Source organism: Aegilops tauschii, chromosome 7, assembly GCF_002575655.3.
Source record: "Aegilops tauschii subsp. strangulata cultivar AL8/78 chromosome 7, Aet v6.0, whole genome shotgun sequence".
Lineage (NCBI taxonomy): Eukaryota > Viridiplantae > Streptophyta > Magnoliopsida > Poales > Poaceae > Aegilops > Aegilops tauschii.
In genome coordinates, this window is record NC_053041.3 from 144,041,827 (window position 1) to 144,056,974 (window position 15,148).

Genomic DNA, 15,148 nt, shown 5'->3' on the forward strand with positions numbered 1-15,148 from the left:
CACCAATATCACGCGTGTTGGCCCGTAAGTAAAGCGTGATCACACCAGTAAAAGCACACGAGACTTAGGGCCAGTTCTTTTGAGCTGTGCTGTGGAAATAAGCTCAAGATAAGCTGCTGTGGAAATAAGCTCAAGATAAGCTGCTGTGGAAATAAGCTCCAGATAATAAGCTAGCCAGTTCTTTTCAGTGCCAGTTTTTTCAGCTTCTGTGATATGATCAGTGAAAAGTCTGTAATACCCTTGGACTATACTATTGTTCAAATCAAACAATATTGCGCTATATTTTTTATCATTGTTGCCCATATGAACATAAATTTGACTGTAAAGCACCACAACATGTTATAATCAAACGTAAGGAAGATCATTTTGTCGCATACGAATGCCATACATGCATCACTGTCTCATGTAGTACGAGTTCTTGAGAATAAGTACTGAATAAAAAAGATCTGTAAATTATTACATGGTTATCCCAACAAAAGCGTACACCCTAGAGCTAACCATCAAGGGAAAACACTTGTAGCAATCGTATCACGGATGGAACCCATAGTACCATCATCAATGGGTGCATGGTGATGAGAAAGGCTCTCTTCATGAGCATAAGATCCACTCTCAACCATGTCAAAATGTTGATCACTTAGTATGCTCTCACGAATGAAGTTATGAAGACACGTGCATGCAGTAATGATCTTTGTTTGCGTAGCAGGTTTGTACCGTGTGATGCCGAGGAGGATTCTCCATTTCATCTTTAGAACACCGAACGATCGTTCGATGACGTTCCGTAGTGATGAATGTATATGATTGAAGGTCTCATATCTTCCTCGCGGCGCTACTTGTTGGAAATCTGGTACATGGTAGTTGTCCTTTGTATGGTGCTAGATATCCAACTCTGTTTGGATATCCAGAGTCAACAAGATAATATTTTCCTGCATTGATAATAAAGATGACCAAAACTAATTAGTTCACGCAAAACATTAGAGGAGAAGAATGCATGTACATACCGTCCGGAGGGTGTGGAAAATAGGAATATTCAGCTTGTGCATCATTGAGTACACGTGTGTCATGAACAGATCCAGGCCATCCAGCAACAACAAATGTAAATCTCATATCAAAATCGCAAATTGCCATGACATTCTGAGTTGTCGAACCTTTCCTGTTGCGATACTTGGGTTGCTCACTTGCAGGCACAACACATTCAATGTGTGTTCCATCTATTGCCCCAATGGCATCCTTGAAGTGAGGCCAAAATCTTGTTTTTTTAAGCGAGTCATGAACTTGGGTGAAAGATCGATCTTTCAGTTGAATGTAATCTCCGGCCATACGGTAGACACAGAACAAGACCTCCTTAAATTTTTTGTTGATGGTAGACCGACTGTGTTCAAATCGATCGGCGACATTGTCGGTGGTCTGGCGTGACCCCAAAGTCCACAAGAACTGTGCTAATGCCTCCTTGCTTGTCATGTTGCAAGTTGACTTTAAACCATACTTTTCAACTAAAATGTCATGTAGTGAGTAGAACACAGACCTTCGCATCCTGAACATAGAGTAGAATATTTGTGGTTGCTTCTCCTTCTCTTCCACCCACTGCAATCCTGTCATCATTGGTGCTCTCCTAGGTCCATATGGCAGCCTTTCTTTGTTTAGAAGATAATATGCCATTGCAACCACGCAAAAATCAAGTTCCTCCTCCTCATCCTCCTGAACAGAGATGTCCATCTGTGATATAGAAATAGAAATATCATAAACATTTGTCCACAAGACAACAAATCACAGCTCCATCAGTACAAATTGGTTCACAGCAATACAATTAAGTTCACAACAAAGATTTATAGCAAGTAGATTCACAACAGTACAAATTAGTTCAAATCAATACAAATGAGTTGACAACAAAGCAAATAAGTTCACAACACTACAAATGAGTTCCCAACAAAGCAAATAAGTTCTATTTTTTTCATAAATGTTTCCCATGCCTTGTTGATCCATTCAAGCCTCACAGTTGAATCTTCCTCCTTTAGTGCACTGAAGACATCACGATGTTCCTTCTTCGTAAAGAGTTCTAGAGCATGAAAATACACTTCACTTCCAGGTTTACCTCCATCATTCACCACCATGTCCTTCATCTCCTTAATCTCATCTCTCACAGGATCCTCCTTCATTTCAGATGTCGCCGAATTGCGGCTAGTCTCCCTCTTTTCCCAAAGGTCAGCAATACGCTTAAATTGCATTCTATCATCACTATCTTTTGCAATCTTTTGCACCATCAGCAATACGCCGAATTGCAGTAGCTCGTTTAGATCAACATGAAATCATCACACTTCAGCAGTAGTACAATCAAGATGAAATCATCATCCTTCAGCAGTAGCTTACAACTAATATACATGAATTTTTTTGCAAAAAAATCACAGGAGCTGCTCACCTTGGTGGCTCACGGCCAGGAGGAGGGCAGGGGGAAAGGGGGTCGCCGACCGCCGGAGATGGGCACCGTTTGCCGGAGAGGGGCCCTGGGTAGACTTGGCCAGGCGCTGCTCCTGGACAAAGGGGACGGAGGGGATGCGGCCGAGGGAGGGGTCGCGCCCGTGGGAGTTGGGGGGTGGAAGATGCAGCCCTATCCACATGCCATCTCGCTGGCCTCGTCGTGGTCCAGAGGATTGGAGGACCGGCGGCGGCGGCGGCGGTGACGGGAGGAACCCTAGGCGGAGCGGAGAACAGAGCAGGAGGAGTCGAGCGGGGGGAGGGAGGGGATCGAGCGCTGCTGTCTTTTGCGACCGGTGGTTCTGTGCAATATTGATGTAATAAGATCAAACTAGAGGGGCACGTCCCTATACCCTTTCGTTTTTAAGTCAGAAGCTGCGGGAAGCCATCCGACCCCAGCTTTTTCTCATTGTGAAGGAGGAGGAGGTAGAAATAAGCTGAGCTGGCTTCTCTAAAATGAGTTCTTTTCAGCTTATAGCTTTTTTTGACAATAAGCTGAAATAAGCTGCAAAAGAACTGGCCCTTACCACCCACCATGTGCGTCACACTGACTCGTGGCCCCCGCAGAAAATCACGGGGGTGAGCTGCCGCCCCCCAACCCTCGCGAGAGAGATTTCGAACGTTTGAACTTTCGAATCTCGCGGCTCTTGGCCTGGCGCCCCCGCCATCCCAGGACCCAGCCCATGCGCCCGTCGACACCCAGCGAACACACCAGAGACCAGACCCCTCGTCAAACGGTCCATAGACCGGTCCTTGCTAGAACCCTCCGCTGGCACCCACAAGTCTAATTTATAGCCCGCCGCAGCTTTCCCCTCTGGCCTCCTCCCAATCCCATCCATTCTGCCGCCTTCGCCTCCCCCAGTTCAAACCACGAGAGAGAGGCAGAGGAAATCGAGGAGGAGGGAGGAGATGGCCGGAGCGATCGCGTACGAGGAGCAGCGCCGGCGGCAGGTGGAGGAGAACAAGCGGAAGCTGGAGGAGCTCAAGCTGCACCACCTCTCCGCCGCCGTCAGGGAGGCCGCCACCCCCAAGCCCTCGCCGGTCAGATCCGCCGCCCTCGCCCCCTCCCTCCGCTTCGATTCGCCTTCTCGTTGTTCGTTTCTTTGACTCGCCTGGTTCTGGGTCGGTGTCGCAGACCAAGTCCCTGAAGCGGAAGCGGGTGCCGCGGGAGGCCGGCGAGGACACCCCGATCAGGCGGTCCGGCCGCGTCGCCAGCCTCCCCGAGCAGCCCAAGTACCGATTCGAGGTGAGGATGCCGAGTTATTTTTTCCTCTTTTTCTTTGCCTTCATTCGATTTCTAACCGAAGAATGCATCTTTTGATGTGGTGTGTGCAGGATGTCTTTCATGTCCTCGAGAAGAAGATCAGGAGGTGATGTCTCGCCCGATTCTTCCTCTCCAGTGATAAATTCGATGCATATTTACTAATCTTGTTTCTTGGTTGTCTTCGAGCAGGGGGAGAAGGACGACGACCAGCACAAGGAGCGACTTGATCAATCGAGTGTACGCTACAGACAAGGCCAGAGAGTATGCCACCACCATGGCCGAAGAGCTGCAGGCCAAGCTGGGGTCCGGCTACCCCAGTTTTGTCAAGCCCATGACGCAGTCACATGTCACCGGAGGGTTCTGGCTGGTAAGCTAAAGGCTCTCACCATTGCATTCAGTTCACCCGCTGATCAAAACCGACGATGTGTTCACAATTGTGGGGTTGTTCATTTGGATTGCTGCAGGGCCTCCCGTTGCCCTTCTGCCGGAAACATCTCCCGAAGCGTGACGAGAGGCTCACTTTGAAGGATGAGCAGGGTGTCGAGTCCGAAACGCTCTACCTTGCGCTTAAGAACGGCCTCAGTGCCGGATGGAGAGGGTTCGCCATCCAGCACAACCTGGTTGATGGTGATTGTCTGGTGTTCGAGCTGATCAACCGGACGACGTTCAAGGTGAGATTCGAAGTATCTGGTGAGAATGGATGTGCATTTCATGCAATTTCTGCAGAATTGCGTGCCAGTTGCATCTTACAATTCTAGAAAATCTTGAAGCTTTCATGTTTGGTGCTGCTGCCATTATCATGAATGTTCCACAATATTTGTACACCCAATTAATAATGTGAAGTTGATTGAGTTAATTCATGAGAAATTCTCGTTATGATCATGACATTATGCATTGGGCTCCTGTGGTTCCGTATGTTGTAGAGTTAAACCGTTGAGTTCAGCTGCAGATCTATTTACAAATGAAGATGAAACTTGCCTACATTGTTAGTTATTTAAACAGAATGACAAATTGGACCTGTTTATTGCTGGAAACATTACTATTCAACATCCCTGCAGCATTCCTTCATTTTAAAAGCATATCGTAGAATGCTTACTGCCTCTGATTGGAAATAATTTTTGGAAAGATTGTCAGCTGAGAAATCATGTGTGTCACTGCTAACAATGCTGCCTTTGTTATGTCAATGATGCAGGTCTACATTATCAGACAAAGTTCCTACTATGAACGATGACTTATGAGGATGTGAGATACTGAAATTTGAATATGCACTTAGAGCAGGTAAATTGTTCATATCATTGTGCCAGCATTGGTTGAATATTTGAACTGAGTATTTTAAAAGTTAATTTCTAGGCATCTTGTTCTGTTGGTAGTTCATGGCTGAAATAATTGTGAAACTTGTTTTATTATGATTTAGTCTGCCTTAACTCTGTTTCCTGCATCGCAGTTAGTTGTGAACACGAAAAAAATAACAGCTGGCCAAATTTTTGATTTCTGCCAAACTAGTTGCTTACATGCATCTTTTTCTGTTGGTAGTTCACATGGCTGAAATAATTGCGGAACTTGTTTTATTATGATTTAGTTTGCCTTAACTGTTTGCTACGTTGCAGTTAGTTGTAAACAGGAATAAAAACAGCTGGCCAAAATGTCGAATTTACTAGTTGATTACATGCTAGGCATTTATGAATTGCTCTTAGATTGTTTGGATGGTGGAAGTAGCATTCCGTAGGTGCTCTATGCAAGATTATGCTTGTCTTGCCCTCCCCAATAAATAGGCATTTGTATTGCATACTCCACTTTTGCATGAGTATCTGTAGTTCTGTGCAGCAAATTGATTTTCACAGTTCTTAGAGAAAAGCACACTCTTGATATTCTCAGAAATGTTCTCAGAAACAGTACCCACCTTGCTGCATTGGCAGTCTAAAAGAATGACAAAACCACATATGTTCAACTAAATCATTTCTTCATTCCGAATCTTGATATCATGAATGTGTCATATCTGAGGGAAGACATTACCTATATAGTCGAACTGGCAAATCTAGCTTTCAAGGATATAAAGCAGTGCAAGCTCACTCTCGTGTGCATGTTGTACGCCTTTTGTTTCATTTGGGGTTTTGGTGTGTTCCCCTTAAAGACCCGCTGACTCCTACATACTTTGTTCTCTCTTCTATCTTAATGAAAAGGCAGTGCTCCTGCTGGTTGCCCGAAGAAAAACTTTATGTACATGTATAGTGTCATTGCTTGCCATTTGTCAACGACCACCAGAACTCCTATTTCACAATCTACTTCCCCACACAATTTTCTATCATACATTTTTTTAACTATTATCTGACCAACCTTGTTTCCTTTTTACTAAAAATTTCAGGTCTTTTGGTCAATTAGGTCTACCTGACGGAGTTGGACATCAAGTTTGCAAATGGAGATCGTGAACCGTCTTCAGCCTTTCGGGTGACAGACAATGTTCAAAATATGAACTTCATGGATTCCCCCAGTAGTTATGTTTGGACTTGTCTATGGGAACTGACGACGCTTGTAAATTTTGCCTGTGATGCCCCCCCCCCCCCCCCCCCCCCCCCTTATTCCCATTAATCTGCTATGGGAACTTCTTATAATGTCCAATTTAATTTACTATGCAAGCATGCGTAATTTGGGAGATTCCTTTCGTTTCTATGATCATATATGCATGTTTGGCTTGTGGCTGTTTTTGACATTAGCTTTATGGTTCTAAGTAATATGGTGTTGTGAGTTGGAGTGGGCATAATCCCTCTCTGGCTGCCACAGTTTACAACGTAGGTTCAGAATTGTGCTATAGCACCACAGGATTGTGCTACATAAGAGGGAGATACCCTTCAACCTTGATCTGATGGCTGAGGAAGGTGATAGTAATTTTAGGCCTTGCCACATGTTTTTTTTTGCACGCATTGACGCTTGCCAAATCGTGGCTATTTAACAAATGCTTTTGCTGAACCTAACTTTCAAAATGCGTATCACTGTCCATGAGCCAAAATCTCATCATTGATCTTGGTTAGAGAAGTAGGTGTTGCTGTTCCATTATTGAGATGTCCTTCAACATCTATCATGAATGATCACTGCCCACTATTCCTGTGCCGAGGAGGTCTTGGTTCGTAACATTTGTTATATATCATGCAAACCTAGCAAAGATTTGACCAAAGTACTGCCAACATAGGATGAAGAAGAAAAAAAGCCTGGCAGTCTCATACTCCTGTATCCAAAAGGAATGTGTGCTGCCAATTGAACTGTTCGCCACTTTTAGTCTGACCTTGAGCCACTGAGCTACTCATCCGAGGTTCGCAGCACATGGAACCTTAGTTTTGAGAGTGACTATCAAACATAACTTGGAGAGGGCCTTATTATTGTGTTTTGGACGCCTGACGGGCTAACTATCTTTGACATGGACGCGGATGTACTAATTTGGTTTTGCCTGTCTAAGACCCTTTTTGCAAGAGCTTGCAAAAACCGTGGGATGGAGGGAGTAGTAGACACATGAAGATCTTGGGATAACTGGTTCTCTTTCTTGCAGCAAAATACAGGTTCAGTCAATACATAATGGGGAACTTGCAAAATAGAAAATAAAATAAAATTTGTGGATAACTTTTTCTTCCTACGAAATTGGATGTAAAGCAGTTAGGAAAAACTGGGGGCAATCAACTGCCTTTTCGCAAATTGTCAATAGGGATCAGGGAGTGAAGTTAGACTTGCTGGCTGCTGCTAGTCTTTAGAGAATATTTTGGATTTAATTGGCTATAGAATACTCCTCTGTTCCCGAGGGCAAGCCTCTGACCAACAAGTATCAACATGACATTTTGTGTGATATATAAAATTAATGTCACTAGGTTCATACTCAAAACTAGTGTATCCGTCGGTCAAAGGTTTGTCCAAACAAAATTTAATATGCCATGTATTTTGGAACGGAGGGAGTATCAATAATCACTTCCATTTCATGCCAGAAAAACATTTGTCAATTTAGTATGCATAGTAAAAAAAACAAATGATACTTTGCTCACTAATATACACAATAAAGAATTTCCATATAAAAAACAGTAAAAAAAACATAGGTCAGTTGTTTTTTCGAAACGGATTAATTTTTTTTTTCGAAATGGAACATAGGTCAGTTGTAGATGTGTAATAAAGAACAATGAGCACATGTGAATGGAGGTTGTAGTGGTCAGATTCGCCATAACATAGTATTGCATACCCAAATACACTCACAAACTCTACAAGATTTAACAAAGGCGGTTAGTTGATGGGGGCTGCTGCATCTGGAGTGTCCAGAGCGGCAAAATCCGTCATCGACGAAGGACGGCGATGCTTCTCATTGGAAGCAGATAACTAAACTAATTGGATAGCTCCAGTTTCCAGGTGATACTGGTGCCCACTTGCCTGCACCAACTTTTGTTTTCCTGCACACATGTCAAAGGCTGGTGTCATTGATGGCATCATCTTTGTGTTGAACTTGAATATGCAGGTACAATCTTCTCTTCCATAACATAGGCTTCTGACCGTAGGATATAGCTGAATTGCAACACATTCATGCACTTGTCATGCGACACATACCTGAATGTGTGGATGTTTGACCATCTAACGATACAGTGGAAGACGTACCCAAAACAATTTAGTCAAATGATACCAAGCATAATTGTGTTAAAATATAAACATTGTGCTCGTACTATATCATAAAAATGTGTCATCTATTCCTGTGTTCAATCATCTAAACCAATTATTTGTTCCTGTACAATCATTTGCAGTCATGCATGACAAATTTGGAAATGGATAAGATCCTGGCACTGGTACACAAACTCATCAGTAGGTCACCTGTTCCTCGGGGTGGAAGGTCCCTGAAAGAGGACAACAACGCCTTACAAATTAGAATAACCTTCTTCAGTAGAGTACTGCAAACCATTCATCCAAAGAAAAACCAGTACTTTTCACTTGATTTTTCTATTCGTCGGGTAGAAGACACCAGCAAAGATCTTGGCAGATTATGTATTGCAAATGGAACCTACAAGAAAAGTGTAGTTGGTGAGAGTTTCAACCCGTTGGAGTGCCAACTCATGACATATACATGTAGAATTGAGATGATAAACACAATTGCCTTTGTGGCTTTGACTATTCTACATGCTGATTCACATTGATATTTAAGAATTATAAGGAAAAAAATAACAATGTGGTCCTCTAATTTACCCCAACAATAGATGGGGATAGGGTGCAAACAGAGAGCTATACAAAAAATGGCCAGCTACAAGACATCAGCAAAGATCTGGGCCGATTATGTATTACATTTACAACCCGCTGGAACCTACAAGAAAAAGGTAGTTGGTGAGAGTTTCAACCCGTTGAGAGTGCTAACTCATGACATATACATGTAGAGTACTTATCTTCTATGCTACAAGCTTTTAAGAAGAGTAAAACTTCCCTTCTAATGTGGATTGAGATGATAAACACGATTGCCTTTGCGGCTTTGACTATTCTACATGATGATTCACATTGATATTTCTGATAAGGAAAAAACAACAATGTGGTTCTCTAATTTACCACAGAAAAAGATGGGGTAGGGATGGTGCAAACAGAGCAATACCAAAAATGGCTAACCTTTTTGCAAGTGTTCATATAGTGAATAAACAAAATAACACCATAATCACTCCTTAACTAAAAGGATATATGTGTATGGGTGCATAATGCATACGGCTTGACATGAGTACATGACACGGCATGAAGAAGCCTAACCAAGGAGTGCCTTAGTTAAAGAACATAGGACTGTTAGATGTAATGACTAATGAGATCATCGAGGACGGCAGACTCAACCAACTTTGACTAGGACAGTGGGATTCGCTATTTAAAAGACCATTGAAACTTAAAACAGAGAATATAATGATCTAACTCTGCAAGTAAACATCGAGACCAAATTGGAATTAGCAACCGAGACTAATTTAAACGAAGCCTTCAAATTCGACCGCAATATTAACAGTTTGATAGGATCAGACCAGTCCTAAAGTTACCAGGCACAATTTCTGTTTAATCTTTGTATTAATCTGCAAAAAATTTAGAGAGGTCTAGAATACTCCAGACAAACAACAACCTAGTTAAACAAATTAACCAATAACATGTTAAACATGTCAACATGTCACGCTACATGACCGGCGCGTTAGCCCAGATATATGTGGCATAGGAGATAGTTAGGTTGTTAGGGTATTATGTTTATCTCATGTAACCTCTTATCTCTATCTCCTTTCTTGATCTCCAAGATTGTAATCTCAACCACATGTATGCGCTGTCATGGGAGGTGCGCCCCATCTATTTAACACGAACCCGTCGGCCTGAGCAAGGCAAGACGTTCCGCTAGTTCGCACATAACACACTAGATGATATAAGTCCAGGAGTCAAGGGACATCAGAAAACAGCATAAATATATGAACAGAAAAAAGCAGTGATTAGCGTTGGCCTATATTTCTCAGAGCATTATGCTTCTGTCCAGTGGTGGACACACCTGATTCTGCATTTGTTTATGGACCCAAATAACAGGACAGGAGGAAGACAGACAAGGTGACGAGAGCTCCATGGCTGCTTTCTTCTCACGTTGCGTGCATGGATGGATTTCAGAAATATAAAATCTGAGCCCACACCTGGTAAAGCACGTGGAATGACGGATACCGCATGCTACATGAAACCAGACAAAAACAATACCTGGAGTTGGTAGTTACGACTTATCAAGAGGAGACAAGAAAAGTGAATTCTCATATTGCGTGTTCTCCCAGTGCCCTCATGTTGTCTTGTGAAGCCCATGAATCTGGAATTTAGGCTTCCATTTGTTTAAATTCAAGTTGAAGAGTGATGTGATTTTTTTATATCTCCGTGCAATTGTTGGACTCAGAGAGAACAAGTGACATGATCTGGGCTTCACCATTTTTCAGAACTTGGCGTTGTCCAGCAAACCTTGTTCAGCTGTTTGTCCAATCCTGTGTCCTGCTGACACTCTGATGTAGCTTCACTGAATAATCTGGATGCATTATACGCCACTACGCCAGGCTAGTAGCTAGCAGCCACGAAATTTCTTGGCTACCTGTTATATTCCGTGCCTTGAACACAGATCCTTCACTTGCTTCATTCAGAGTTTCATTTGCCTTTCCATGTTCCCTATCCTGTGCAATTTTCAGTAAGGAAACATAGAGTAAAAGCCCAACAAATGCAATTTTTCAAGTCAAAGCATACTGAAATTAAGCTCTATCTGGTTCCCTTCTGTTCCAAAAACCATACAGGCTCAGATGAAAAGGATAGGCCTGCAAGAAAAATATGGTTCTCAGTGAAGGAAATGTGCACGAGGCAGAGAAAGAGAGAGAGAGAGAGAGTGATGTATCATGTATGAGTACCAGCAAGTTGAGGTAGGGCTCTCCAGCTTCCATGGCCATGCTTCTGGATGTAGCTCATGAGCTTCTCGTCTTCTTCAGTAGTCCAGGGACCCTTCTTGAGGCCATTCTCATCACTAGAAGGTGGCCTCCCCATTGATGGATACTAGGATATACCATCAATTATTCAATTTCATGATCGTTCAAAAGCAAACTATCTCATGAAACTAATGTTAAATATCTACATCTAACAGAACCAAGCGCAAGGCTACACACATAAAACAACTAGTAGCAGAGGACAAAGGTAGGAGGAAAGAAGCAGGTGAGATTTGTGTCGCCATCACATTGTGGTCATAGTGATTGCCCAAATGGCCAGCATACTCAAGTCAACAGAACCAAGTGCCACACATATTTTATGGTATGGACACAGACAAGACCCCAGCCCAAGACCATGCACATGCAATTGCATGCAGCAACAACAAGCTATCTACCATAAAGTGAACGCAAATGCCAAGGGCATATCAGTCTTTTCCATTTGAATGATTATGTCTAGCATGGTGTTGTTCTTCTAGGAAACATGGATCAGCAAGCCATTATATATAGGAAGGTATGTTCAGGCGACCAGCAATCCCAAAGACAGGAACACTAAGGTGTGAAGGGGAGGCATATCGTCTCGTCTCCCCCATCCTGCCGGCATTGACCTATCCTAGTATCCATCAATGGGGAGGCCACCTTCTAGTGATGAGAATGGCCTCAAGAAGGGTCCCTGGACTACTGAAGAAGACGAGAAGCTCATGAGCTACATCCAGAAGCATGGCCATGGAAGCTGGAGAGCCCTACCTCAACTTGCTGGTACTCATACATGATACATCACTCTCTCTCTCTCTCTCTCTCTTTCTCTGCCTCGTGCACATTTCCTTCACTGAGAACCATATTTTTCTTGCAGGCCTGAACAGGTGTGGTAAGAGCTGCAGGCTAAGATGGACCAACTACCTGAAGCCAGACATCAAGAGAGGGAAGTTCTCCCAGGAGGAAGAGCAAACCATCCTCCAGCTGCATACCATCCTTGGCAACAAGTAATAACTGCACCTACATCCACTGCATAAATCTCACATGAAAAGTTTTAGCTAATATGTATGTAACCGTACCAGGTGGTCGGCTATTGCGAAGCATCTCCCTGGACGGACAGACAACGAGATCAAGAACTTCTGGAACACCCACCTCAGGAAGAAGCTCATCAAGATGGGCATCGATCCGATGACCCACCGTCCGAGAACAGACTTCTTTGCTGCTCTCCCGCAGCTCATCGCACTCGCCAACCTTCGGCAGTTCATCACTCAGCAACCATTGGATGACCACACTGCCCGGCTGCAAGCTCAGACAGCCCAGGCTGCCAATCTCCAGTACGTGCAGTCACTGCTTCACTCTGCAGCCTCCGTTGCCGCCAGCCCCACTACCAGCAGCAGCCTCAACAGTCTCACCATGGACCTGGAGCAGATCAACTTCTTGAGCCCTCCGCAGATGCTTTCTCCAAGTGTACTTGAGGGTATTGATGGCATAGACTTAGCAGGGCAGGTGTCTCAGAACCAAATGCCTAGCGTTACCTTTGACCACACAATTGGCAACATCAACCCGGGTTCACATAACAATGTTGAAACCAGTGAGAAGCACCGCAGCGAGGGAGAGAACAGTAGCCAGAAAAGGTCGTTTCTCTCTGAAAACTCCCTTCCACCTCTCACTGACATGGCAGCTTCCAACATTTGTAATACCATCAGCACCTCAAACTGTGACGGCGTCAGTAGTCCGTTTCCCAGTTGGTCGGAAATCCTACTTGATGAAGAGCTGCTCTGCGAGTTTGCATGATGCAACCTGAATTCCCTAGCTTGAATTGCATACTAGCCTGTGGCTTGCATTTTTGGAATTTAGGCTTATCATTTTACCACTTTTTTTACATAGTTTCTTTAGATTTCTTTTTCATGCACTTGTAGACTCAGAAAGGAGTCCGTAGATAAGCCTACAAGCATGAGATGTTTTTATTCTGACTACTATGGTATGTATATGTACATATAATACACATGTAAGGTTGCTTGGGTTGTTCTTCCTTTCTCTCCCTGCCACTATATCTTAGTTCCTGGAGTACTGTTTTGTCCTAGTTGCTCGAAAATAGGTCATTTACAATTTTGATACAAATGGTGCGATGATATAGCTTGAGTGACAACACGGGTGAAAGAAAAATACCGCTCACTGCTATCATATAGTAGAACTAACATAAAGAAAAGCTTGACTGATTGCACTTTAGGCAGCTTCTAAATGCTTTTCCTGAAGTACTGTTTGGTGATCTAGAATGACTGAAGCCATCTAGATGCTATTACAGATAGTGCGAAAAATAAAACTAGAAACACGAGCATGCAGAAGAAGTTTGTTGAGTCAGGTAGCAAGAGGATTGACTAAATTCTGTCATGTCAACCAACAGTGACTGAAAACTGGTAGGAATTACAGGAAAATCCCAAACGGCTAGCTGAAAAACATGCCGGAATATTTAACTGTCATAAACATAAGCTTCTATGAAGGATTGCTAGCGTTTTTTCTTCCTGTTAGGGTCAGCATGTCCTCGCCTTAGAGCAGGTAAAAGTTTGCCCCCTTTTCCTCCAAGAAATTGACTCTGAGAACATGTTTTAAAGAGGTAGCAACCTAACATCAACACTAAGATGTGTGCTTATATGCTTTCCAAAAATGCAAAAGCGCAAATCTTAAATCATGGTGCATATCTTCATTGCAACCGCCAATTACTCCACTTGCAAAATACTGCTTTAAGAGTATAACAGATTCATCACTACTTTAAGAGAGCGCATATATCTTTATAGAAGAGAAAAAGGTCATATGCATTTACATCACTATATGTTGGACAGAGCAATACGTTTCCTGTGCCACTGATAAAAATGAAAATTCAAGTCTAATCATAGGTTTCAACTACTACACCACACCTAGACTTGCGTGTTTGGTAGAACTGGGAAAGAAAAATAGAAAGGTCATGACCAATCTTATCAGATAAATAGCTTCCACTGGTAAGGAGTAACTAGGCAGTCGGTCGGTCCATATGACACAGAGATAAATGGTTATACAGTAACTTCTTGCTTATGGTCAAACTATACATAATCACAACAGTTTTGTTGTTGCCCTGACACATGTCAACTGTTACCCTTGTACCTCTGAAGTTGCAAGTATACTCTTTAAGCTGGGGTAAATTGATATTTTGTTCTAACTTCTATTTACGCGTCTGAAGTTTGATATGATACAGATAACAATAGCATCTTCAATTGTCAAGCATAAAGTGGACATGTCAATTCAACGCTCTCTACAACCCCAGCCTAAGAATCGTGATACAGACTTCAGCTCAAGCTGTGAGGTCTGGTATATTTTAACTTTTAAGTTGCTCCAGGACACAAAGGGTAACCTATGTGGAACAGAAAATGGTGGGAACACAGAAACATGAGACATTCTTCTTTCAACCTAAAGGAGCTAGGATGCTTAGATGATACATCAGCAATGGTGGAAGGTGTAAGGACAATCAAATCACAGTGCACATCACCTTGCATTTCCTCCCTACCCAACCAACCAGGGCAAACAAAACAAGCTGCGCATTTCCTCTCCACCCAATCAATGCACGGAGGCACCAGTCTAACCTGGAGGTAATTTTGGAGTGAATTACATCAAGAAAATACCAGTTTTGGCCATAAGCACACAGTTTATGAGCTCAATAAATAAGATGATTTGCGGGATCTAGAGGAGTGATGAAGCAATTAGAGAGCTTTTCTATACTAAATTGCCCTAAGCTCTCCTCGCAAGTTGACCAAAAGGGCATTGTGCCGTATCGTACCATTCAACGCATTCGGAGGGACTCCCCGGACTTGAACTCTTGGCACCGCCATGGGTGGGGAGAGCTCGAGGTCCGCCGCCACCTCCACCTGCCCAGCCTCCGTCCGTCTGGTCCGCCGCCAGCCCAGCAAATCTTCGCCCTCCGGTGACGGCTGCAAGTAGAGAGGAGGACCGGAGAGAG

The 15,148-nt window shown here is 43.4% G+C and overlaps 2 protein-coding genes across 2 annotated transcripts; both read left to right on the top strand.

The window, feature by feature from the left end:
• Positions 1–3,284: 3,284 nt before the first annotated feature.
• On the top strand, positions 3,285–6,250 carry LOC109745969 (B3 domain-containing protein Os06g0194400). The gene is made up of 7 exons (XM_020305090.3): positions 3,285–3,510; positions 3,605–3,715; positions 3,805–3,839; positions 3,923–4,100; positions 4,198–4,404; positions 4,926–5,011; positions 6,096–6,250. The coding sequence occupies exons 1-6, from the start codon at positions 3,379–3,381 to the stop codon at positions 4,962–4,964; spliced, it is 702 nt and encodes a 233-aa protein (XP_020160679.1). The 5' UTR covers positions 3,285–3,378; the 3' UTR covers positions 4,965–5,011; positions 6,096–6,250.
• Positions 6,251–11,291: 5,041 nt separating this feature from the next.
• On the top strand, positions 11,292–14,774 carry LOC109745775 (transcription factor MYB93). The gene is made up of 3 exons (XM_020304892.4): positions 11,292–11,943; positions 12,038–12,167; positions 12,243–14,774. The coding sequence occupies exons 1-3, from the start codon at positions 11,811–11,813 to the stop codon at positions 12,952–12,954; spliced, it is 975 nt and encodes a 324-aa protein (XP_020160481.1). The 5' UTR covers positions 11,292–11,810; the 3' UTR covers positions 12,955–14,774.
• The last annotated feature ends 374 nt before the right edge of the window (positions 14,775–15,148 follow it).

Bases quoted from the DNA above. Each gene is read 5' to 3' on its own strand.
- LOC109745775 (XM_020304892.4), top strand. From the start codon at position 11,811: ATGGGGAGGCCACCTTCTAGTGATGAGAATGGCCTCAAGAAGGGTCCC. The intron at 11,944-12,037 runs GTACTCATACAT...TTTTTCTTGCAG, and splicing joins AGCCCTACCTCAACTTGCTG to GCCTGAACAGGTGTGGTAAG. The intron at 12,168-12,242 runs GTAATAACTGCA...TAACCGTACCAG, and splicing joins CATACCATCCTTGGCAACAA to GTGGTCGGCTATTGCGAAGC.
- LOC109745969 (XM_020305090.3), top strand. From the start codon at position 3,379: ATGGCCGGAGCGATCGCGTACGAGGAGCAGCGCCGGCGGCAGGTGGAG. The intron at 3,840-3,922 runs GTGATGTCTCGC...GTCTTCGAGCAG, and splicing joins CTCGAGAAGAAGATCAGGAG to GGGGAGAAGGACGACGACCA. The intron at 4,405-4,925 runs GTGAGATTCGAA...TCAATGATGCAG, and splicing joins TCAACCGGACGACGTTCAAG to GTCTACATTATCAGACAAAG.